General features: G+C 37.0%; 1 protein-coding gene across 10 annotated transcripts in view; it reads left to right on the top strand.

Moving 5' to 3' along the window:
• hecw1a (HECT, C2 and WW domain containing E3 ubiquitin protein ligase 1a) overlaps positions 1-24,747 on the top strand; it is a 78,333-nt gene that overhangs the window by 48,388 nt on the left and 5,198 nt on the right. For all 10 annotated transcript variants that reach the window (XM_055181979.2, XM_055181975.2, XM_073863621.1 and 7 more), the window contains 16 exons: positions 3,908-4,058; positions 6,916-7,025; positions 8,630-8,751; positions 9,285-9,470; positions 10,587-10,721; positions 10,988-11,093; positions 12,753-12,849; positions 13,401-13,484; positions 15,381-15,487; positions 16,333-16,447; positions 19,136-19,249; positions 20,892-21,044; positions 23,620-23,718; positions 23,810-23,939; positions 24,160-24,306; positions 24,466-24,580. In XM_055181979.2, the coding sequence (XP_055037954.2) occupies positions 3,908-4,058; positions 6,916-7,025; positions 8,630-8,751; positions 9,285-9,470; positions 10,587-10,721; positions 10,988-11,093; positions 12,753-12,849; positions 13,401-13,484; positions 15,381-15,487; positions 16,333-16,447; positions 19,136-19,249; positions 20,892-21,044; positions 23,620-23,718; positions 23,810-23,939; positions 24,160-24,306; positions 24,466-24,580 (1,971 nt within the window). The remainder of the gene's footprint in view (positions 1-3,907; positions 4,059-6,915; positions 7,026-8,629; positions 8,752-9,284; positions 9,471-10,586; positions 10,722-10,987; positions 11,094-12,752; positions 12,850-13,400; positions 13,485-15,380; positions 15,488-16,332; positions 16,448-19,135; positions 19,250-20,891; positions 21,045-23,619; positions 23,719-23,809; positions 23,940-24,159; positions 24,307-24,465; positions 24,581-24,747) is intronic.

The following is a 24,747-nucleotide window of genomic DNA, read 5'->3' as shown; positions in this document are numbered from 1 at the left end:
TTATTTAATTTATTTATTTATTATTTTTAGTTATTTATTGGCAAGAGTTTGTTCAAAGTTAAATAAATTTTAAATATTAACAAGTCTTTAGATTTACAGAATAAAACTATACAATAACAGCCTCATGCAAAGCATTCTGGGAACCAGAAATCATCATCAACCTTTTTCTGTTTTTTTGCTTTAGATTTAGTTTCCCAGAATGTTTTGCTTGATGCTGTTATTTTATTTTTACTCTGTAAAGACAACTACTTGTAAATGTTTAATGTTCATTTAACTTTGAACAAAATGTTGCCAGTAAATAACATAAATTTAAATCTACGGTAAGTTACCGGCAACCCAGCTGCAATTTCTACTGATTTTTTTACAGTGTGCTTTATGACCCAACGTTGGATTAAAAATAACCCAGCATTTCTGAAGCATAACAATTTCCCAGTCCTTGTTAAATTGTCTATTTTTCTAAATTTCAGATTTTTTATGTGTGCATTTTTTTATAAATACTTGACTATAATATTAACTATTTTTAATAATTTTTATTTTAAAACCCTCTACGGATGCCGGTTTACAGTTGCATTTTGGGTTTTTGCTTGTGTATTGGTTTTCAGGATTAGTGCAGTGTCACGCTTGTGCGAACCCTGCTGAGCTTTGGGGTTCACTGTAAAAAAAGGAACAAATTCGGAATGCTAAAAATAGTCTGAAAACCTCCTCAGGAGAGCTGACAACAGCAAATACTGCAGAGTAAGCTGAACTTATTTCTTTTCAATTATCCTTGAAGGGCCACTAACCTAGGTGTTTTCAGCAATGTAAAAATAGTCTCTGGTATCCCTAGAATGTGTCTGTAAATTTCAGCTTAAAATACACCACAGATCTTTCATTACACAATGTTGAACATGACCATTTGTGGCTGCATTTAAAAAATGCACTGATTTTGCTTCTGTTCCCCTCCCCGTATGCAAAGTAGGAGGTAGAGCGTTTACACGTGTGCTTTGGACTACATCAAAACATGCGCCTCTGGCAGAAGGTTGAAATATGGGCTCATAAGGCGGAGTCTGTGAGCGGTCATAGGTGGGGTGTAATCATTGTGACATCACATTGACAGGGCTGTTTTGTGTGACTGTTGCGGTTTAAAAGAGATTACACAAAGAAGAATAGATGGATTTTTATAATAATAGGATGTTTCTGCACACACACTGGCGACTCATTTTCTAATAGAAACACATTTAAAAGTTCATTTTCTAGGTTAGGGGCGCTTTAAACGATGATGCCATCAGCTCCAGAAAGCTTTGATCTACTCTAGGATATACAGTATAAAAAGGTGCCCAGAAGATTTTTTTACTCCGTACTGTATTTTTTGTGAATGTACACTGGTCTAGTTACCTACATACTACTACTGCAAAACAGTACAGTTGCACTGTACAGGGATGGTATGTCATCGTTTTGTCATATACAGTGCCCTGAAACAGTGTTTGAAAGTCAGTCGCTTCCCTTAAAGGATTAGCCAATTTTCTTTAAAAAAAATAATAAATAAAATCCACATAATTTACTCACCACCATGTCATCCAAAATGTTGATGTCTTTTTTTGTTCAGTCGAGAAGAAATTATGTTTTTAAGGAAAACATTCCAGGATTTTTTTTTTCATTTTAATAGACTTTAATGGACCCCTACACGTAAAAGTTTTAATGCAGTTTAAAATTGCAGTGCATATGTTTTATTTTTCTTGTGAAAAAAGACAATCGTTTTGCTAGATAAGACCCTTATGCCTCGTTTGAGATCATTTAGAGTCCTTTGAAACTGCAATATTAAACTGCATTAAAACTGTTAAGTGTTGGGGTCCATTAAAGTCCATTAAAATTTGAAAAATCCTGGAATGTTTTCCTCAAAAAACATAATTTCTTCTCGACTGAACAAAGAAAGACATCAATATTTTGGATGACATGGGGGTGAGTAAATTATCTGGATTTTTTTTTAAGAATATGGACTAATCCTTTAAGTTTACAAAAGTGTTATAGCAGAGTAACCACAGGTATAATTCACATTTACTGGATTATGCACACAGTTAAGTTTAACATTAAGCAATGGATTAGGAATGAACAGAGGCGGACACTACTTAAGTATTTTCACTTTCTACATAAAAGTAATTTTTTAAGTATTCATATTTTATCAGTGTTTTTCTTTGGAAAAAAATACATTCCAAAGCATATTATCGTAATTTTTACTCCACTACATTTCATAATTTCAAGTTTTTTACTTTTACTTAAGTAAAAAGTACTTTTGTAGCCCTCAACTGATGTTTATGTTGTCATTTTGTGTATTGGCCACAAGTTGTGTGATTGCAGTACCAGTTTTAGCCACAAGTTTTGTGATTGCAATACCAGTTTTGGCCACAATCCTACATACTGTTCCTTTAAGTGAAAAATCTTTTAAAAATGAACTTTATCAACTTACATTTTTCACTTAAAGGTAAAATATTAGTTGTTACCATTGGAAGTATTTTTTATTGTACCATTACTTCATACAGTAGTATACTAAAATATTCCTATGGAATTAAACACTGTAAAATACTTCTGTAGAAGTTACAGTATTACTGGGTATTACTGACAACTAGCTGCCAGTAACTTACTGCAGATTTTACATTTATGTTATTTACTTTAAAAAGTTTGTTCAAAGTTATCTTCTACAGTAAGTTACTGGCAACCAACTGCATAATTACAGCTAATTTTTTACAGTGAACCTCTTTGCCATTGTACAAAATATTGGTATGTTTGGGTAAAGATGCCATGTAAACAATGGTCTTAGTGTGAGTTTTACAACAAAGGTTCAATGAACATCCTGCTCATCTCTCGTGTGTAACTCAATATCATGCAACCATGATAGTCCGTTTTCACAAATAGTTAATGAAGTCAAATAGATGGATGAAATGGGATTTGTAGCATATTGACATCTGTTGACTGATTTATGTGCGAATCCGTTATTTACAAGTCCTGTTATTAATGTGGTTTGGGAAAACGTCAGTTTTGTTGTTTTTCCGTATCAGGCACAGGCAAGTGCGAGTCCTCCATTTGTTCCCTGTGGAGACCTATAAATCAAATCCCATTCCCCTTTGAGTGCTCTAGCTTGGCAAGACCCAAAGTATAATTTCGGCCTGATGCGGCATGCTTACGGGCCACGGTGTTTGTTCCAAATCCACATGAAACAGAAAAACACTTACTAGTTCTAGGAAGATCTAATCTGATTGGCTAACAGTATGTGACTTCCAGGAATAAGGGCTTACATTTTTTAATCATTGTACCCAAGAAAAGGCACAGATGTGCACAGGATGGAACAGAACAAAATAATAGTCTTAAGGTTACATCAGTATATACAGACTAACACAAATAAATAAATAAATCCAAGTGCACCATTTCTGAGGGAGAATGATCCCTAAATTTAGATTGTACATATACTCACACAGTTGGGGGGCTTTTATTTTGTGAAAAGTGCTATACAAACAAAAATGACTTGATAAACTTGAATGCATATTGTTGTGTATGATGCTTGATGTGTGTATGACAAAGAGCTTGGTTTCTGTGTATGTTTGTGTGTTTGCTGTCCATGTTGGTGTCATTAGGCACCAATAAAGCAGCTTCTCTTACCTTACTGCTTAATTAAATAGATCTGTTTTACACATTTAGTATCAGGGGATCCCTGCCTCTCTCATCTAAGGGGTCCTTGCCCCTGACATAAAGTATGCATGCAGTATGGTTTGCATGCATATTTAGCATGCTTTATGCATTACTTACTGGAGTTTGCTATATACTGTAACTGTAATGCATTACTAGCTTTCATTTTTTTCTCTTATTCGAAACTTTCTACGAATTTAGGTTATTTTTGTATGTTTTTAATGATTGCATTGTTGTTCATCTGGCACAGACTGGGAGGCAAGGATTGACAGTCACGGCCGTGTTTTCTATGTGGACCATGTAAATCGCACCACCACGTGGCAGAGACCCAGCCACGCAACAAAGAGTAGCGGGCTGCAGAGGTCAAGCTCCACACATCAGATGGAGCAGCTTAACAGAAGGTATGAAGATATGTATATATATCTATACACATCTATAATGCTCAGTAACATTGTGTTTGCTTATATGGTAGCCTAATTTGGTTATATAGTTCAGCATTATTTTATATATTGCATATAACAGTTTGCTGAAGTCGTAGTTCAGTGATCTATTTTGCAATTAAGTAATAAAATGAAGATGTTTATTATATGGTAAATTGCTACCTAAACATGTTATGTGCTGGTGAATTGATTAGCACTCCTGCACTATAAAGAATGTTTGTGTGATGGTGCCACCTAGAGTACACACAGGTAAAGCACTAGATGTCTGTCTACATTTGGTTTCAACACTGGATGCGTTGATGAGTCAACATTAACCATTGTATAAATATTGGGAAGGTTGTATATCGCTCACATTTGAATATCGTGTTACCTCCGCCATTCCCACAAAAACTATGCCCCATCTGCCTATGTAAGTATTTTATAGGTGAATGAGTCAGGAACTATATATATTTTTGTTTTGGTGCCTTATATGTGGGAACGTCTTCAACCTTAGAACTATAGTCAGCTGTGATTAAAGTGAAATTAAAGTGCTATATTGTTTATGGTCATACATGTTTTTGTATCTTTTATATTTTTTGTATGTATTGGTCATAATTCATAAGCAAAAACTTATAAATTCCAAATAAAAATTTAACTCTTAAAATGACATGCATGTAAATGTTGTCACATTCCTGCTCTTACCCTATTACCAAAAACTCACCATGATCCTTTTCATGGATTTCTTGTTTTTTTAACCATCCCAGGCCAATCTATGTGTATTATTATTAACATATATGAACATTTGACATGGTTAGTAGTTATTCTTACATTTTCAGTACCTACCAGTTAAAGGCGGAGTCCACGATGTTTGAAAGCCAATGTTGATATTTGAAATCACCTAAAGATACACGCCCCTACCCCAATAGAATCTGGACCTTCTTTTGATAGACCCGCCCCACACATACGCAACCCGGCAAGGATGTCGGTTAGTAGACACGCTCCTTACTGCTTATTGGCTATAAGTGTGTTTTGGTAGTAGGCCCGTCTCCTTTTCAAAAGCGTTTTTCAAACATCTTGTACTACGCCTTTAAATGCCCTCTCTCTACATTAGCAATGCCCCAATTACATCCTACATCCAATTAGCAGAAGCACGTAGCAAATCATTTCACACAGTAATTTTGGTAAATTACCATGAATTTATCAAAATGAATTTACCAGTAAATACAAAAATGTGCTGTTCACACACGTAGTGACATTCTGTCTTCGTTCTTCTTCAAGATATCATTCACACATCAGTATCAAAATACAGGTAAACTCTGAGAGAAAGTGGAAGTAAATGTGCCGCGCGGCCGGCGAGCTCAGTGTTGTATTTGTAAACAATGGTGGGTTATGACTTCATATCCACGGTCCGTATTTTGTTGTTTTCACATTTGTGGTAAACGCTGACAGTCGCAAATTTGCTCATGACCAAACAACATTGCATTAGGTGACGTCAAACGAAACCTGCGTCTTACAACAGTAGTGAAGTGTTTTATTTTCAGTACTTTTAGGAGACATAAGCCTTTTTAAAGCCATATTAAATTTCTCTTTGCAGAATAAATATTTGTTGTGCTTATTTATTTGAGTCTCTATTAAAACAATAATATACTACCTAATTACTGCAAGTAATATAACAAAGGCAACATCCGTGGTATTATTTTATTTAGAAAGATTGTAACAGTTACAGTCATCAAAGAGCTTGCATATCAGCTTTAAAAAAATCGGTATCGGAATCGGTATCGGCCGATCACGAAGATTACAAATCGGTGATCGGTATCGGCTGCAAAAATCCTGATCGGAGCATCCCTAGTATGCACATTAGGCTTCATAGAGGTTGTGCTAAGGACGTCTGCAATTAATACACTGCGGGAGTAAACGCGTCATCTGTATCAAAACGTTATGATTGGCCCAAAGCTGTCAGCGTGGTCTGACGTCCTTTGTTCCAATAGCCGGTAATCTATATTTTCTTGTTCACACATACTTACTGGTAATCTTACAACCTCTCTTACTGGTAAATTGGCAGCACTGATTTACCAGAATGTTCTGTTCACACATGACCTGTTAAATGCAATTTACCAGTAAATTACCAGTAAAGACTGAATGTGTGAAAGGGACTTTCTATTGCTGTGACATAATGAAATCCTATTGGCTTAAAAAAAAAAAGTCGGGCCCTTTAAGTCAAGGGATTTCAGTGGGTCTTTAATATTGATTGATTTTATTTTTAGCTGAACTTGAAAATAAGCATTGAATTACAAATATGTTTTGTTAGCCGAAGACGCCTTTATTCAAATCACTGCATAAAATCTAGATTCAAAAACAACTTTTTGGCATAGTTCTGCAGTATGTGTTTGGAAGAAGAAGAGATGTTTCAGATTCCATACTAGAAATCCACCAGGGTTTTTGTGGTCTCTCTTTCTATCTCTCTCTCTCTCTCTCTCTCTCTCTCTCTCTCTCTCTCTCTCTCTCTCTCTCTCTCTTTTGGTTTAGGTGAGCATATCTTATAAGCCAGTGGCGCCAATGGTAGCTCACGTCTGTGTCAAGAGACATTGATTTGTGGGTTGGGATCTTCTCTAAATACCTCTATGGGTCTCTTACTCATCCACACATAGCTAATCTAGCATCACTTATGGATAAAACCATGTCTGGTTGATTCTTAACTTCCTGTTTGTTTAAAAAAGCCATTTGCTTGTAAATTGAAAGCGAGTTTATCCATAAGTCTACAAGACGTCAAAAGAGTGCTCAGTCTAAAACAGTCTATTAGTGGTACAGTGTTACACTGTATGATCATTTCTCTGTGCAGGTATCAGAACATTCAGAGAACCATGGCCACGGATGATGAACCGGCTGGTAGCGCGCCCGACAGAAACAACAGTACAGACGCAGATGGTGAATCTACGGCACAGCCTGCAGGTTGGCACTTCAGATTGTGTTTCTATTATGTCCCTTTTTGAGCCAAACAAATTAACTCTTTCATCCAGAATTTTTCATATTAAATAAAAGAACAGACCCTCTGCTTTAAAAAAAAAATAATAATAATAATCTTACCTTCATTAGTTCTCTTTTTTTAAACTCTCAATTATGGGTAGGTTTCTTCCAAAACACCAGAATTTGAGCCAAAAGCTGAGATAATTCCATTTTTGTAATGGACTTTTGATAAAGATCAGATGCAGAGCGATCCTCAAAACTTAGACGGACATAGCTGTTTGCCCTTGGGATAATATTAGATAATTTGTCAATGGCGGGGAAAGAGTTAAGTGCTTTAATTGGGTCCCCAGTGCTTCTATCAACCTAGTAAATGTGATAAAGATCCAGTAATTTAGTTTTGGTAAACCATTCTCTGCAAGCATGTGAAGAAATAGGTCATTCAAATGTGTCTTCCCTTGTGATATCAGAAGGGGATAATACCGCTCCTTAATCTGCACTATCCAACCACGGCACTGCCATTTAGTGCAGATATCAGCTCATTTGCATTTTAAAGGACACACCCAAAAACGACACAGTTTTTGCTTACATCTACAAAGTGGCAATTTTAACATGTTTTAAAATATCATATAACAATTTCTTATGAGAGAACTTTACATATGTACTCTTAGGACACCAACGATTTATTGTGAAATGTCCCCTTTAATATATTGTTTGGTCAAATATGAACATTTTCTGGGTTCATTTAACCCAAAAGGTGGGTGCGACCCTTTTTGACCCAACACCAGTGGCGGCTCGTGACTCCTCATCCGAGGGGCGCAAATTCAAAATAAGTGTTTGGAGTATCATGTGTGTGGTTCCCTTTTCCAAAATATGTGTCCTGCGTGTCGAGAGATCATGTGTGCATCACGTGTTTTGTCAAAATAAGTGCCTGCTACACACGCGTCAAAACCATTTATGATAAAAGAGACGCTCATGTTCCAAAAGATACTCCCTTAACATTAATCTCTGATTACGCATGAGATTATGCGAGCATGATAGTCTCTTTTATCATAAACCCTTTGACGCATCTGCAGCAGGCACTTATTTTTAGAGTGTATATGATATATCATATTGGGGTAACACTTTATTATAATGTTCATGATTTAACATTAGTTAATGTATTAACTAACATGAACAAACCATGAGCAATACATTTGTTACAGTATTTATTCATCTTTGTTAATGTTAGTTAATAGAAATAAAGCTGTTCATTGTTTGTTCATGTTAGTTCACGGTGTATTAACTAACGTTAACCAAATTTTAATAAAGTATTAGTAATTGTTGAAATTAACATTAATAAAGATTAATAAATGCTGCACAAGTGCAGTTCATCATTAGTTCATATTAACTAATGCAGTTAACTAATGTTAACTAATGAACATTATAATAAAGTGTTACCCAAAATATAAAAGAAACTAGGGTTATTAAAAAGAAACTGGTTAAATTAACCCAGCATTTTTTAGAGAGTATTTGCCTTCATTTTTCTTCATACTGTATGTAAGAATGCCTATCTCTTCATATAATAATATGTTTAACTGTGATGTTTGTAGATCAGAGAAGAGAGAGTTCTCCATCACCAGTGAATAATCAGAACGTCACCCAGTTGCTTCAGTGTCCAGCAGTGAAGTTTGTCTCACACCCAGAATTCTTCACGGTCCTACATGCAAACTACGTAAGTCGCAGTGCAAAGATTCAAGCGTTGGTATTTTTACTGAAATTTTTTACAAATTTAGACTGATGATTGGTTATTTGAACACACTGAAATTGTAATGTTGTTTCCTGATATTTTATCCGTGTGGAAGTGAGATTATTTTTTACAATGGGTTTATAAGTGGAAGTGCAGGACTGTGGCCGGATGCTGCAGTAGTCTGTGCACTTCAGTTAAAGGGTAATATTGATTTATATATATGCAGATTCTTTCTTTCTTTCATTGATTATATCACTTTTCCTGGTGCCCTGTAATAGCAGGAGATTGAGATAACATCCATTATCAATTCAAATCTGAGATAATATGGAAAGTGTGATCATCTTTGATCCCTACTTAAATGTGCTCTTATTTTAGTACTCTGCATGTACACACTTTAACAATGTGACACAAATCAGTTTCATGCAGCATAAGGACCCTTATAAATATAAAAGCATTGACTGAATATGAATGATCATACTGAGGTCTCATCTATGACTGATCTTCTCTCTTTTCCTCAGGCGGCATACAGAATGTTCAGCAACAGTACCTGCCTGAAGCACATGGTCTTGAAAGTACGCCGAGACGCGCGCAACTTTGAGCGATATCAACACAACCGCGACCTTGTCACTTTCCTCAACAAATTTGCTGATACTCATCTGGAGCTCCCTAGAGGCTGGGAGATCAAAACAGACCCACAGGGCAAGGTTAGCACTTTTGTATATTATACAGTACAGAGTAACATATCAGCAATATAATCTTTAGTGTTGTAGTCAAGGAGACCGAGACAAGACCAAGACTTGAAAGGGTCAAGACCAAGTCAAGACCAAGACAGGCCGAGACCAAGTCGAGACCAAGACCGGTGCAAGTCACTGCATTAAAACACTTATGATAAAATGTGGAATATGCATATGATTAGGCACTTCTTGTCTGTGTGTGCGTGCGTGCGTGCGTGTGTGTATGCCATTAGAGAAGTTGATAAAATAATCAAAGGCATTGCAGATATGTGGGAATTTATCTTTGTCTATAAGCAAATAAAAGTGAACAAACACTAAAGAGCTGAAATCAACTTAACCATTTATTCTGAACTGTCTTTCCATGGCTTGCCATCCACTTAACACAATACAGGTGTTTTTAGTAATAAAATTGTAATTGGGAGAAACTTAAACAATGCTTAAACAATGCCAACATCATATGCCAAACCTGAATAAACTGCATAAAATTAATGATAAAAAATACATTTGTGTGCCATCAGTTGTGGTCTTGACCGGTCTTGAAATAAAATTCAGAGTCCTCTTTGTTTGAGAACGAGACAAGACCGAGTAAAAATGCGATCGATTCCAAGACGAGACCAAGACCTTTAAAAAGTGGACCGGTCTCGAGAAATACAACACTAGTAATCTTGATATCTTTAATACTGACTAAGGTCATGTCAAAGTTTGAGATTAAAGTGAAATCAATAAATGAAATCAAACTTTGATTTGCTCCTAATCTTATAACATAGGCTCTCTGTAGTACTAGGATCATTTGTGGCAGTCTGCGTTCAGATATTTTAGCAAACTGACCGCTAAACTGTAATTGACTGTTATACATAATGAAGTATTCGCATCAATATTTAATATCCGTTTATTTACTTGGTGGGTAGCCATCTAATGAGCAGGATAATGCAAGGTCATTATCACAATATAAATTCCAAATGATACAACATTGCCTGGGTTTATTTCCCATAATGACTAGCTAACTATGTTATCCCTTCCCATTATCTTATTTAGTAGAGCATGAAAGACTATTTCTGTATGTTGTTTTGTTTCATTTGCCTCTAGTCATTCTTTGTGGACCACAACAGTCGTGCAACAACCTTTATCGACCCCAGAATTCCCCTTCAGAACGGCCGTCTGCCCAATCACCTTACACACAGACAACACTTACAGCGACTGCGCAGCTATAGTGCTGGAGAGGTACAAAAGCAGGCAAACACAGACGATTACAATATACAGTGACCCAGTCTGTGAAAACATGTGAAAGTCATTTTTTGTAATTCTACATAACATCAAATTACATAATGTTAGAAGCATATATAATATTTAATATTGACTGAGTAAGGTTATGTCAAAGATTGAAATCAATGATTGAGATCAAACTTTGATGCTCCTAATCTCATCATTAGATTATGAGACTTTAATGGGATTTCACATATTTATGTTCATGTGTTGCATTATTTCAGGCTTCTGAGGTGTCCCGCAGCAGAGGAGCATCACTGGTCAGCAGACCTGGAAATGGTCTCGTAGCTTCCATCAGAAGTCAGTATCAGCCCGATTCAGTGCCTCTAGGTTAGTTAACAAACACAAGCTTTGTTCTTCTGGTGATGGGTATTGCTCATTTCTCTTAAACTTCACCACTTTTAAAGTGGGCTAGTAGCCGTGTAGACACAAAAATTATACTATGATGCTAACACAACATTACACTCACCTAAAGGATTATTAGGAACACCTGTTCAATTTCTCATTAATGCAATTAACTAATCAACCAATCACATGGCAGTTGCTTCAATGCATTTAGGGGTGTGGTCCTGTCAAGACAATCTCCTGAACTCCAAGCTGAATGTCAGAATGGGAAAGAAAGGCGATTTAAGCAATTTTGAGCGTGGCATGGTTGTTGGTGCCAGACGGGCCGTTTGAGTATTTCACAATCTGCTCAGTTACTGGGATCTTCATGCAAAACCATTTCTAGGGTTTACAAAGAATGGCGTGAAAAGGGAAAAACATCCAGTATGCGGCAGTCCTGTGGGCGAAAATGGGCCGACTGATTCAAGCTGATAGAAGAGCAACTTTGACTGAAATAACTCTCGTTATAACTGAGGTATGCAGCAAAGCATTTGTGAAGCCACAACACGCACAACCTTGAGGCGGATGGGCTACAACAGCAAAAGACCCTACCGGGTACCACTCATCTCCACTACAAATAGGAAAAAGAGGCTAGAATTTGCACAAGCTCACCAAAATTGGACAGTTGAAGACTGGAAAAATGTTGCCTGATCTGATGAGTCTCGATTTCTGTTGAGACATTCAGATGGTAGATTTAGAATTTGGTGTGAACAGAATGAGAACATGGATCCATCATGCCTTGTTACCACTGTGCAGGCTGGTGGTGGTGGTGTAATGGTGTGGGGGATGTTTTCTTGGCACACTTCAGGCCCCTTAGTGCCAATTGGGCATCATTTAAATGCCACTGCCTACCTGAGCATTGTTTCTGACCATGTCCATCCCTTTATGAACACCATGTACACATCCTCTGTTGACTTCTTCCAGCAGGATAATGCACCATGTCACAAAGCTCAAATCATTTCAAATTGGTTTCTTAAACATGACAATAAGTTTACTATACCAAAATGGCCCCCACAGTCACCAGATCTCAACCCAATAGAGCATCTTTGAGATGTGGTGGAACGGGAGCTTTGTGCCCTAGATGTGCATCCCATAAATCTCCATCAACTGCAAGATGCTATCATATCAATATGGGCCAACATTTCAAAAAAATGCCTTCAGCACCTTGTTGAATCAATGCCATGTAGAATTATGGCAGTTCTGAAGGCGAAAGGGGGTCAAACTCAGTATTAGTATGATGTTCCTAATAATCCTTTAGGTGAGAGTATAAAGGTGCTACTTATTAGTTTAAAAATCTGTAATATTGAGTTAATGCATAAACAAAAACAATGTATTCTCACCTGTGGTTATCCTTTTTATATATACTGAAGGAATTACAACCAAAGGTTGCGCAATGTTCTGTTGAGTGATGTCTGCATCTGTACCATTCTGAAATGGCAGATGCGTGTACATACATGGAGTGATCGAATTAGGCATCTATGTATAGTTGTATAGCTATGCTCATGCCACTCAAATTTCAGAAAGAAAAAATGTCCTAATATTGTTTTACATAAGCCTTCAAGAAATCGTTTTGACCATTACAGTTTTTGCATGTTTTTTCTTCAGCTTACAATGACAAGATTGTGGCTTTCCTTCGTCAACCAAACATATTAGACATGCTGCAGGAACGGCAACCCAGTCTAGCCAGGAATCACACGCTCAGGTGAGGCCGTGTCACATGATCACAGTGCTTGATGTACAGTGACGTACAAAATAAGTTTAATTGTACCATATAGGTCAAACCTGTATATGCTCTTTTCTTTATTTAGCAGTACAGACACCACACATTGACTCGCAACATAGACAACATTCATGCCCTTACAGTGTACAAATATTGACACACATTCCCTGTCTAATTTGCAAAATAGAAATAAGTCACAGTCTGGCACACAAGATGTTTCAAAGGTTAAAAGTGCAACGTGTCTCAGCATTTAACTGTGTATATACAGTAAGTCATGCATTAAGTCAGGGTCTGTTTCACTAATGTAGCACGCTCTCATTGTTATCTTAAAAGCATTCCTCAATTCAGCCTATTATAATTCCATTCAACAAGGAAAAGTGCATTACTGTTACATTTAAGAACAATTAACCGTCCATGAGATCAGACCTTTCAACAGCCTCTCTGGATAGAAAACAAAAGCAATGAGATTCGAAACATGATATCGCTCCAATGTTTAAATGCCTTTGGTGGTCTCCTTGCATGTCTTCTGTCAGGGAGAAGATCCATTACATTAGGACCGAGGGCCCACAAGGTGTTGAAAAGCTGTCTTGTGACGCAGACCTGGTTATGCTGTTAAGGTATGTTGACCTGTTGTCCTCTGTTCTCAAATAAGTAGGAGGATATTGTGAATGAGTTTGATCCTATTGGCTGTTGTGACAACCCACCAATCAGACAAAAATATCTAAACATTCTTAAATTAAGATGCTTTTTCTTCATATGCAAAACGACCCAAGAAGATAAGTCTAGTTTTTAGACCAAGCATATAAAATGTAAGAGATTTTGTGCATAAAACAAGCAAAAATATCTGCCAATGGGGTAAGCAAATTTTTCTTGAATTCAGTGTTTAAATTTTTTTTGCTTACCCCATTGGCAGATTTTTTTTGCTTGTTTTCTGCACAAAATAACTTAAATTAAATTTTTGTGGTCTAAAAACTAGACATATTTTCTTGGGTCATTTTGCTCATCAAGAAAAAGAATCTTAATTTAAATTTTTTTTAGATATTTTTACTGAAAACAAGACAAAAATACTAAGAATTTTTTTCTTGAAAATCATTTTTTGCAGTGCTAAAAAATGAATTTCTTATTTTTGTCTTGTTTTCAGTACAAATATCTTAAATTAAATGCATTTTCTTGGTGAGCGAAATGACCTAAGAAAATGAGTCCATTTTAGACAAAAAACATACAATTTAAGTTAATTTGTGATTAAAACAAGCAAACAAATTCTTGAATTCATTGTTTAAGAAAAAAAGTTAACTTATTTCAAGTTTTTTTCCGCCCCATTGGCAGATATTTTTGCTTGTTTTAAGCACAAATTCACTTAAATTGTATATTATTTGTCTAAAAACTAGACTTATTTTCTTAGGGAATTTTGCTTACTAAGAAAATACATCTTGATTTAAGAATTTTTTTGATATTTCTATTTAAACAAGACATAAATACTAAGTTCACTCACATGGACCATCAGGCAGGACTACTGCAAAAAAATTATTTTGAAGAAATTTATGAATTTTTAGATATTTTTACTGAAAACAAGACAAAAATACTAATAATTTTTTTCTTAAAAATAATTTTTGCAGTGTATAACTGGCTTGATCGAGTCAGCGTCTTTAAAAACTAATATACTAGTAAGACTAGATGCTAACATATTAACAGATAAAATAAACAAAGCTAACAGAATTGTTCATTTTTTTATTTATTTACAAAATGTATTGAGAGGACACAAATCTCCTGAGGACCTTTCTTTTGTAAAATAGGAAGGGGTGGGAAGAATGACATGATAAAAATCTTATTGGTGGGAATGAGAGACTAAGTCTCTAAATGCGAATGTTCTTCCAAATGGGAATGTAATAATTTAATTTAATATTTTGTATCACACAAATGTATAGATATCTTTAAAGGGGACATATCATGTAAATCTGATTTTTTCCATGTTTAAGTGCTATAATTGGGTCCCCAGTGCTTCTATCAACCTAGAAAATGTGAAAAAGATCAACTTAGTTTTGGTAGATCATTCTTTGTAAGCATGTAAAAATATATATATTTGACATTTGGCTCCCCTTGTGATGTCAGATGGGGATAATACCACCCCTTAATGTGCCCCATCCAACCACAGCACTGCCATTTAGTGCAGAGATCAGCTCATTTGCATTTAAAAAGGACACACCCAAAAACGGCAGATTTTTGCTCACATTTACAAAGTGGCAATTTTAACATGTTATAATAAATTATGTATGTGGTAATTTGAGCTAGAACTTCACATATTTACTGGGGACACCAAAGATTTATTTGCCATTTTCAAAAAGTCTTGTAAAAAGTCCCCTTTAAAACTAGTAAAAGCCAAAACTTGCTGTTGCACTACAGTCTTATTCACACTTATTTATATTCTGACTTGGTAGATGGTTTGTATATTTTTACCAACATACTGTATGGAGCAACATGAGAAAATGTTAATGTTTTTCATCTTTGTCATGCAGTCTGTTTGAGGAGGAGATCATGTCCTTCATCCCGCCTCAATCCTTTCACCCGGGCCTCAGTTTCTCTCCACGCTGCTCTCCTGGCTCCTCACCGCAGAGCTCACCTGGTACGACTGCATTTATTAAAATTGTGTATCATTGAGTTATGTTTTTACTGAAGGGAAAGACATTTTACATCTGCAAAACATCAGCTTGTAGGTGCCCTCAAAGCCAAGCGTGGTCTTTAAGGATTTTACGTACAACTGTTTCTCACGGGCTAGACACCAGTCTTTGGTCTCAGTCGTAATAACAAACATTCATATGTTCACGTCTCAGACTGTCTTCCATTTAAATTTCCGTGGAAACATGAGCCGGTCTCTCGTGTATAGCGGTGCATGCCAAAACTCTTTTCTTAACACAGCAGGAGCAATCATTCCCACATCAGTGCTTTAAGCAAAGCGTTCAATTGCTTGCTGCCACATATTCATGGTTGCAATTTAGCCAGCCCACCGCTTGGCTCCTGCTGAAACAAATCACTTGTGCTTTTGGGCATCCCTCTTAGCAGGACATTTTTTGATCTTAATCGCGTATACTCGCACACCAGGGAGATGTGACTTGAAGCTTAATTTCATTACGGTGATGTGCCGCTGTGCCGCACAGAAGTTTAATGAGCCTGTATGGAAAGTTATGATAGCTGGGGTTTGACAACTTAGTGATGAGAAATATCAAAATACTTACATGAAATTATTTCACAGCATGCTCCATTTCCTGCTGTTTTCAAATTGAGGGCACTCGATAAATTAGATGTATTAAATCAATAAAGTAATGTTTTTGGCTTTGTGGCGATGAAACATAATTTACATTTTTATTTATAGTATTAACCGTGTGATGTTTTAAAATAATTACAAATATATAAGCCTGTATGTACTGCAGATGTAGTGGCTCCACATGCTGTAAGTGTGTGTTTTGACAGGCTTGCAAAGGGCCAGAGCACCCGCTCCATACCGCAGGGACTTTGAAGCGAAACTTCGCAATTTTTACAGGAAGTTGGAGGCAAAAGGCTATGGCCAAGGGCCAGGAAAAATTAAGTGAGTGCGTCTTTGTCTATGTGTGTTTTTCTTTGGGTCCAAATGTGTCTAGGAGAAAAAGACAGAGTGAGGTCCCCATAGAAGTCCAATGCATGGATTTTTCATTCACACTGTCAGAAAAACTGGTCAAAATATGTACCCAGCTGTCCCCCTTTCAAAAAGTCTAGCTTTGTTCCTGAAGACTTCATACAGTATTAGTACCCCAGAGGTACATATTGGTACCAAAGAACCGTACCTTAAAGGAAAACACAACTGTTTTTTAATATTTCACAATTTCAGCTAACACACGACGTCCCAGTTACATCATTCATTGGTCATTTTTGGTAATTTAGAGTATTTGATCTGGGCAAAAACGCATCTATGAGGTATTGACAGATTTTTTTCCAACCCTGTCAGTCTAACGCAGATTCGACACTTACGCCACCTTTGAAACTCTTGTGAAATGCGCCACTTCATTTAGCCATAGTCACGTGACTTTGGTGTTTCGAATCACTTCGTCATGTGACATGGATGTTTCGAATCACATTTCGGAGCAGTGTTTCGAAACATCTACGCTTTGGGACCTCGACACAGTGTCGAAACGTCAGTTTCGCGGCAGCCATCCCTACACAAAACGTTTTATCCATTATGTTGTCACAACGTGACCTCGAAAGGCAGATTATGTTGTAAAGTTACACCGAGGCGACGAATCCAGGAATTTCACTTTTCCGGTCATCATATTACGTTGACGTTACGTAACAGTTATGTATTTGTGTTAGCTGGGATGTTCTTATCTCAACTTAGACTAATTAATACATACCTATCTTTTTTCTATGTGTGCACTTAATCTTTGTACAGCGTTTCCTGAATTAGCATTTAGCCTAGCACCATTCATTCCTTAGGATGCAAACAGAGTAAGTATGGTGGCACAAAATGGCGTTGTTGTTTTTTTTTTTGTCAAAAAGTAACATCATCACTCCTGACTACTCCCTGTCTTGCTCAAACTTCAGTCAAAATTACTGCAAGTGCTGCAAACTTGGTGCAGGTATGATATGTATGTATTCATTTATCTAAGTTGAGGTAAAAACATAGTAAAATATTGAAAAACGGTGGTGTTTTCCTTTAAGGAGACATACAGTACAGTAGAGCTGAAGATGTTTGCCCGAACCCGACGGGACCCGTCGGGACCCGACGGGCTCGGGAGGGTTCGGGCTTCATTTCTAACATTTTACACGGGCTCGGGCTTGCGCTCCGGCTATGTGAGGTAAATGAGCGGTCAAGTTCAATGCTGCTGGATGCACTATCAGTAGCGCAGGACCGCGCTGAATTCATTTACAGTGGATTTAATGATTTTCATCATCAAAAACATGTAGCCTAATCTTGGTGAGTAGGTTTTTCGATGTATAACTAAATATGAATCGAGTCTTAAATACATAATTTAGACAGAGGGTATAGACTAATGTTGGCAGTAATGGAGAGAAGTGCCGAATTTCGTTATTGCCAAATACCCATCTTAATTCAGAATGTATTATCTTTATTTAATTCGTTAAGAAATAATAATTGTATTGGCATATTTATAGTGTATTGCATAAGCCTATTTAGAATGAGATGTTACAATGTTACAGATGACTTATTTAATTTCTTTGTTTCAACTTCCAAGTGTCGTGTAGATTATTAGTCATGAATAAATGATGTTAAAACCTGTGTAAATTTCTTATTCTTGATAAAAGCTGTGTGTGTGCGCACTTTTAAATAATGTCGGGCTGTAAACGGGTTCGGGCTTTTAAAAAGCTGTCAATCTAAATGTACGTTCGGGTTCGGGCTGCATTCTGTCGGGCTCCGTACATTTCGGGCCTAACTTTTAAGGCCCGATTACAGCTCTACAGTACAGTGTTAGTATTTCAAAGGTACATATTGGTACCAAAGATATACATATCTGTACCTAAATTTAACATATTAGGACCATTTCAATATGATTCATCAGATGCTTAGTGGATTTAAGGTATACATTTGATTAATATCTATGCTTCCTGGGAATAGAACCTGGGAATATGGCCTATTTGCTGCTATTTTCATGATTTGCAAGTTGAGCTGCAGGAGCAAAAAATCCCAACATTATTTCTCCCTCTATGTATTTCCCCACAAATGTACTTTAAAGGATCATGGCCACATTTTGGAAATTTTGCTAATTCACTGTATCCCCCAGAGTTAAATAAGTCCATACATACCTTTCTCATCTCCGTGCGTGCTGTAACTCTGTCTGATGCAGCCCCCGCTAGCTTAGCTTAGCACAAAGACTGGAAGTGAATGGCTCCAGCTAGCATACTGCTCCCAATAAGTGACAAAATAGCGCCAACATTTTCCTATTTATGTGTTGTGATTTGTTTAGTTAAACCGTGTACAAATGACAAGGTCATATGAGACACAGTCATCTTTTAACAGTATACATACTGGGAACTATATTCTCAGAAGACGAAGCACTGCTACTTGGGCGGAGTGATTTGCTCGCAGCACCCGAGGTGAGAAGCAGAGGGTTCGGTCAGAGTTGTGCAAATCACTCCGGTGAATAAGCTAAATTCCCAAAATGTGGGCATGTTCCTTTAATTTGAAACTATACAGCGCATGTAACAATAATGAATTAGCTCTGAATTCAACAGACTTTCATAACTCTTATGATCATATTGATGAGGTTATTTTGTGGTGTCTTAGGCTTCTTATCAGAAGGGATCAATTATTGGAAGGTACTTTTAATCAAGTGATGGCCTATTCTCGCAAAGAGCTCCAGAGAAACAAGCTGTACATCACCTTTGTGGGAGAAGAAGGGTAAGTCCACTTTGTGGATGTGCTTTAAAGTTTCTGAAAGTAGATTTCTGCAGCATATTGATGAGTTGAGGGCCAGAACTTGCATGCTGTGTTAAATGTAAATTGTTTTCTTAAACAAAAGTGCAGATAGTCGAAATAAAATGGGATCCAGCTCTCCAGATACTCAAATAAAGGAGTTTGTATAAATGCTAATTTTGCTTTGTAAAATTGCAATTCATTTTGAAATACTGAGATGAGTAACCTCAAAAGAAAATCTTACTTGTGACCTCGTGATCGTGCTACGTAAACTCATTTTAGAGAATTGCTTCTAAACACACGATAAATGATAGAAATTTATTGATGAAACACATTGCAAAGACTGTGAATGATGTAGTACGGAATTGTGTAGTTACTCCATTAAACAATTTTACCACATTTCTGCATTCAAGATTATTTGGGCGGGGTTAAAACAGCGGCTCGATGACGCAATGGAGCCACAGAGCATGACCCCGCCCCTAACACAATCGGGTGATTCTCACGAAATCCAGATTTAGAAGGTGTTAAGCATCAGAATTTTTTACAAGCCGTTGAAGCCATTTTTTTTTTGTTGCACATATAAGAAGGTCTGAACTTACTATAACCATTATTTTTAGAGGATTTAAAAATTTTTTCCTATAGAATTATTTAAATTTTTAGATTATCATTATCAAAAATTATCATTACTGCAACATGATTAAATATATGCATTTACAAACTCATGTTTCGGTAATGAGAACTAAACGGTTGTCTAGGTACTGTGACAAACAAAATGTCAACTTTTATCTGGAGAGAAAAAAATAAGAACTGCTTACCTGGTAGCCATCTTGAGTGTCACAGCCAATTATGTCCCTTTCAAACATTTTTTTTGTAAATGTTAGTTCATTGAGGGCTTAAACAATGATTGAAATTGTTGCGGAGGATGAGAACATTTTTCTTGGACACATTTATATTCCTTATTATTGTCTCTACATTTACCATTGATCACCAAATACCACATGTTTCTTTATTGTAAATGTTTATAGTATAACATGCACTGAAGCTTTTTATTTTTTACATGTTTTAATTATAAATATTTCCATGTCAAAGAACCCAAATCCAATCATGGACACTTTGCGGTAATGACAATTTTCCCCTTAAATGTGGAAAAACAACAAAATTGGTTTGTATGATGTCATTTGAAATCATGTGCAAAATACTACATGAAGAGATGTTTGTAACTGTATGCTTCTTATTTTGATACTCTTACTTTGCTTTTCCTTTTTTATCAAAATGTTTCATGACACCTCATAAGTCTAATTTCGCGAGAATCACCCAATCGCGAGCATCCATTCACATGTAGCAGTATTTGAAAGTTGAGATAGACGGCAGCTTTCCTGCAACTGGGTGTGGTTATAGCACTGACAGTGGACACGCCCCCACTGCTGAGCGCAGAGAATCCTGCATGTTTTTCCCAGATTTTGATAAGTTATTTTATTTACTTGCCTTTTTATTATTTTCTCCATAAAATCTGCTGAGCAGACATAAACACAAACCTCTGAGCAATAACATTTACCTCTAAGCTAAATCTAAACTTGTATTCTTATAAAGTTAACACCATTTACTGTAATATTCATGTTCTTCGCAGTTTGGACTACAGCGGCCCATCGCGGGAATTCTTCTTCCTGTTGTCTCAGGAGCTGTTTAATCCATACTACGGCCTGTTTGAATACTCGGCCAATGACACGTATACCGTGCAGATTAGCCCCATGTCTGCATTCGTGGAGAACTATCTAGAATGGTACGATTTTTTTTCTGTGCTATCATTCTCTTCTTATACCTAATTACTGTATTGCTCCTTAGGCTTGGAATGCTTTTGAAGTTCAGCTTTATAGTTCTCTGGTTGATGTGGTGTGCGGTTAAAGAATTGCATGATGGTTGGTCAGCTCTGAAGAAAAGCATGTAGTGACAGTCACGCTACATCTTTGTTTTCGTCTCGACAAGAAAGGAGTGCACTTTTAAACCACAACTTCTCGTCTTCCTCCGGTCCTGTGGCGCGCCAGCGCGACCTCACATAAAACGTCATCACCTCAAGAGGTCATGGATGACGTATGCGAAACTACGCCCCAGTGTTTACAAGTGTGGAGAAAGAGGACCGGACCGACGTTGTTGTATGTCCAATGATACTAATGATACTAATTAATGTCTTTGTGTCAGTTTATTGTTTAAAATGGTCCACAAATGTGCGTTTCATATATGTAACACGTGACCTTTCAACGTTATTACACAATTACGTGAGGTTGCGCTGGTGCGTCACACAGCCGGACGAAGACGAGAAGTTGTGGTTTAAAAGTGCATATTTTTTATTTTTCTTGCCAAAAATGACAATCGTTTCGGTAGATAAGACCCTTATGCCTCGTTTGAGATTATATGGAGTCCTTTGAAACTGCAATTTTAAACTGCATTAAATCTGTTACATATTGGTGTTCATTAAAGTCCATTAAAATGAGAAAATCCTGGAATGTTTTCCTCAAAAAACATAATTTCTTCTCAACTGAACAAAGAAAGACATCAACATTTTGGATGAAATGGTGGTGAGTAAATGATCTGGATTTTTTTTTTAAGAAAATGGACTAATCCTTTAAGTCATACTAAACAGAATGAAAGTTGCTTCTCAGTCTCTATATAAAGATAATTTCCAGAATAGGGTAGATAAATTTGTCTATGACAAGGTGGCAAATTAGTATGGTATGAATTTGTGTGATCTTCTTATGTTTTAGTATGATCTGCCTTCACACCAGTGACTATGCATTTAGGGGTGTGGCCTAATTTCTCCTTTAATTATAATAATTGTACATTTTAGTACAATTTACATCGTATGAATTCATACTAAATCAGCACCTTGTAAAATAAGTATGTTTTCCTGTGAGATCGAGTTGTTTATGAATATAGCAAAACATATTTTACAATCAGTCTTTAGTTGGCATACCCACATATTATAACTGTAGTCTGATTGGTTCCCATGAAGCTGCGCAGCCAATCAATCATCCTTTCCTAAACTCTCAAAAAAAGGTACAAGAAGGTACAAAAGTTGTCACTGGAGCGGTACCTTTTCAAAAAGTACACGTTGTACCTAAAAAGTGTATATTGGTACCTCAAAGTCACATATTAGGACCAGGGTTCCCACGGGTCCTTGAAATCCTTGAAAGTTTGTGAATCTGGGGAAAATAATTCAAGGCCCTGGGATGTTTTTGAAAATATACATACATAGATACAGGTCATTGAAAGTGCTTGAATCTATTTATGCAAGAAGTTTTCTGTGAAAAAACCCATATTATTCCCTGTGTAGTGTAGGATAATATCATAAAAATTCTAGACTTTTTAAGCACACGTGCTAAAGTGTTCGCTTTAAATGCTTATATCTTCTGTATGTGAATGTTGATTCATACCATAATGCTTTTTTGTATAGTTGTGTTTTACACATGAAAACGTCTTGGGTTACGTATGTAACTGTTGTCCTCTGAGAAGGGAACGAGACGCTGCGTCTCCCTTGCCATACATCCTGCGTCCCTTTAATGCCGTCTTTGGCAATATTTCAGATGGCGATATACTTCCTGGCTCCTGCGTCACCCTGTCTTTGTTGTTAAGCCTCACCATTGGTTGAATTTGATATACACATTCAGACGCACTTACCCTCGAAGTCGTCCCCAAAGTGTCACTGCAGTGACGCAGCGCGAGTTCCCTCGAAAGAGAACTGTAACAATGTATCTTAAAAGGTAACAAGATGTAACCTTGCTCTCACTTGAAATATGTCCACATTTAGTCCTTGAATTTGAGGGTTTTGGACCTGGAAAGTCCTTGAAAGGTCCTTGAATTTGAAGTTAACTAAGGTGGGGGAACCCTGTAAGACTTTTTTAAAGGTAGCGTCCAAGTGACAACGTTTATCCTTTTTTTCTGAGTGTATCAACAAGACCTTTTTTTTTCCATTTTGTCCTCATTTACTTCAATGCAGTGAGCAATGGGATCAATCCTAGCCCCCCTCCTCGCCAGCACCACCTGCCCAGATCTGTTACATGGGTTCTCCCTATTTCCCTGCAGAAAAGCAAATATTTCTATTCCCTGTAATTATGTTTCAGCAAAATCCTTCACTCATGCCAGTAGCAACAGCAGGAGGATCGTAGCAGATTCAAACGGCCAACATAAAGCTTATGTGCATTCCATGCCCCATTCATATGTTTCACGCATATATTTAGGCGTTTGTGTACGAAGTTTGCAGTTCATGACCAGAATGCGTCGCAATAACTTTATGTCAATAGTCAAACGTCTCACCGTGCAAGGCTATTGTGATTAATTTATGTTTTGATATTACCTTACAGGTTTCGTTTTAGCGGGCGAATATTGGGTCTGGCGCTGATCCACCAGTATCTTTTAGATGCTTTCTTCACCCGTCCATTTTACAAGGCCCTACTTAGATTGTGAGTCTCAATGGTTCATTGATTTTACAATAAAGATGCCAGAATGTAAAATGATGACTTTTGATCGGATGTGTGTTTCATCTGCCTGTAGAGTGACAGATCTGAGTGATTTGGAATACCTGGATGAGGAGTTTCACCAGAGCTTGCAGTGGATGAAGGACAATGACATCACAGAAATCCTGGACTTGACCTTCACAGTGAATGAGGAGGTCTTTGGACAGGTGCTAGATACTGCATCCACTTTCTCTAAGCCATTGGTCAAATAAAGTAGTCCAACTCCAAACTAATGTCATTGGTCGAGCCACAAAGTAACCACATTGTTAACAATATGCAGAGGTGGCTCAGGATGAATACTTGCTTATTTCTGATATATTTTAGTAACATAAGCCTATTGCTTCTAACGTCCAGGACAATTATTCAACTTGTTTGACGTCTCAACAGGTGACAGAAAGAGAACTGAAGTCGGGAGGCTCTAACATTCAGGTTACAGAGAAGAATAAGAAGGAGTACATTGAGCGCATGGCCAGATGGAGGGTGGAGAGAGGTGTGGTACAACAGACCGAAGCCCTTGTTAGAGGTTTCTATGAGGTGTGTTAAGCTAGTTGCTTAGTCTTGGTTTAAATGATCGACTAAAGAGGTAAACTTGTTAAAAGGTCTTTTGAGGCCTTTTTTGCCTGGACCAACAAAACTGTTCTTTTTAACTGGAATGTCAAATGTGTGTTTAATTATTTTTGTGCTTCAATGTAGGTTGTAGACTCTCGTCTGGTTTCAGTGTTCGATGCTCGTGAGCTGGAGTTGGTTATCGCAGGGACGGCTGAGATCGATTTGAACGATTGGAGATCCAATACAGAATATAGAGGAGGTAAAAAATACTGCTGTGTCCAAAACTTAACTAACGACATGGCAGTTTTGCAGGAGTTTGGTTCCAAAACGCAATAAATCCATTTTGACTAATTTGGGTAAAAATGTGTTTTCTAAACCAACAAAGTGACAAGATAAACCACTATTTTCTTTCACATAGCATCTTTA

The sequence above is a fragment of the Misgurnus anguillicaudatus genome, chromosome 25 (assembly GCF_027580225.2).
Source record: "Misgurnus anguillicaudatus chromosome 25, ASM2758022v2, whole genome shotgun sequence".
Taxonomy (NCBI): domain Eukaryota; kingdom Metazoa; phylum Chordata; class Actinopteri; order Cypriniformes; family Cobitidae; genus Misgurnus; species Misgurnus anguillicaudatus.
The sequence above is the reverse complement of the archived record's forward strand: the minus strand, read 5'-3'. Positions and strand labels throughout refer to the sequence as shown.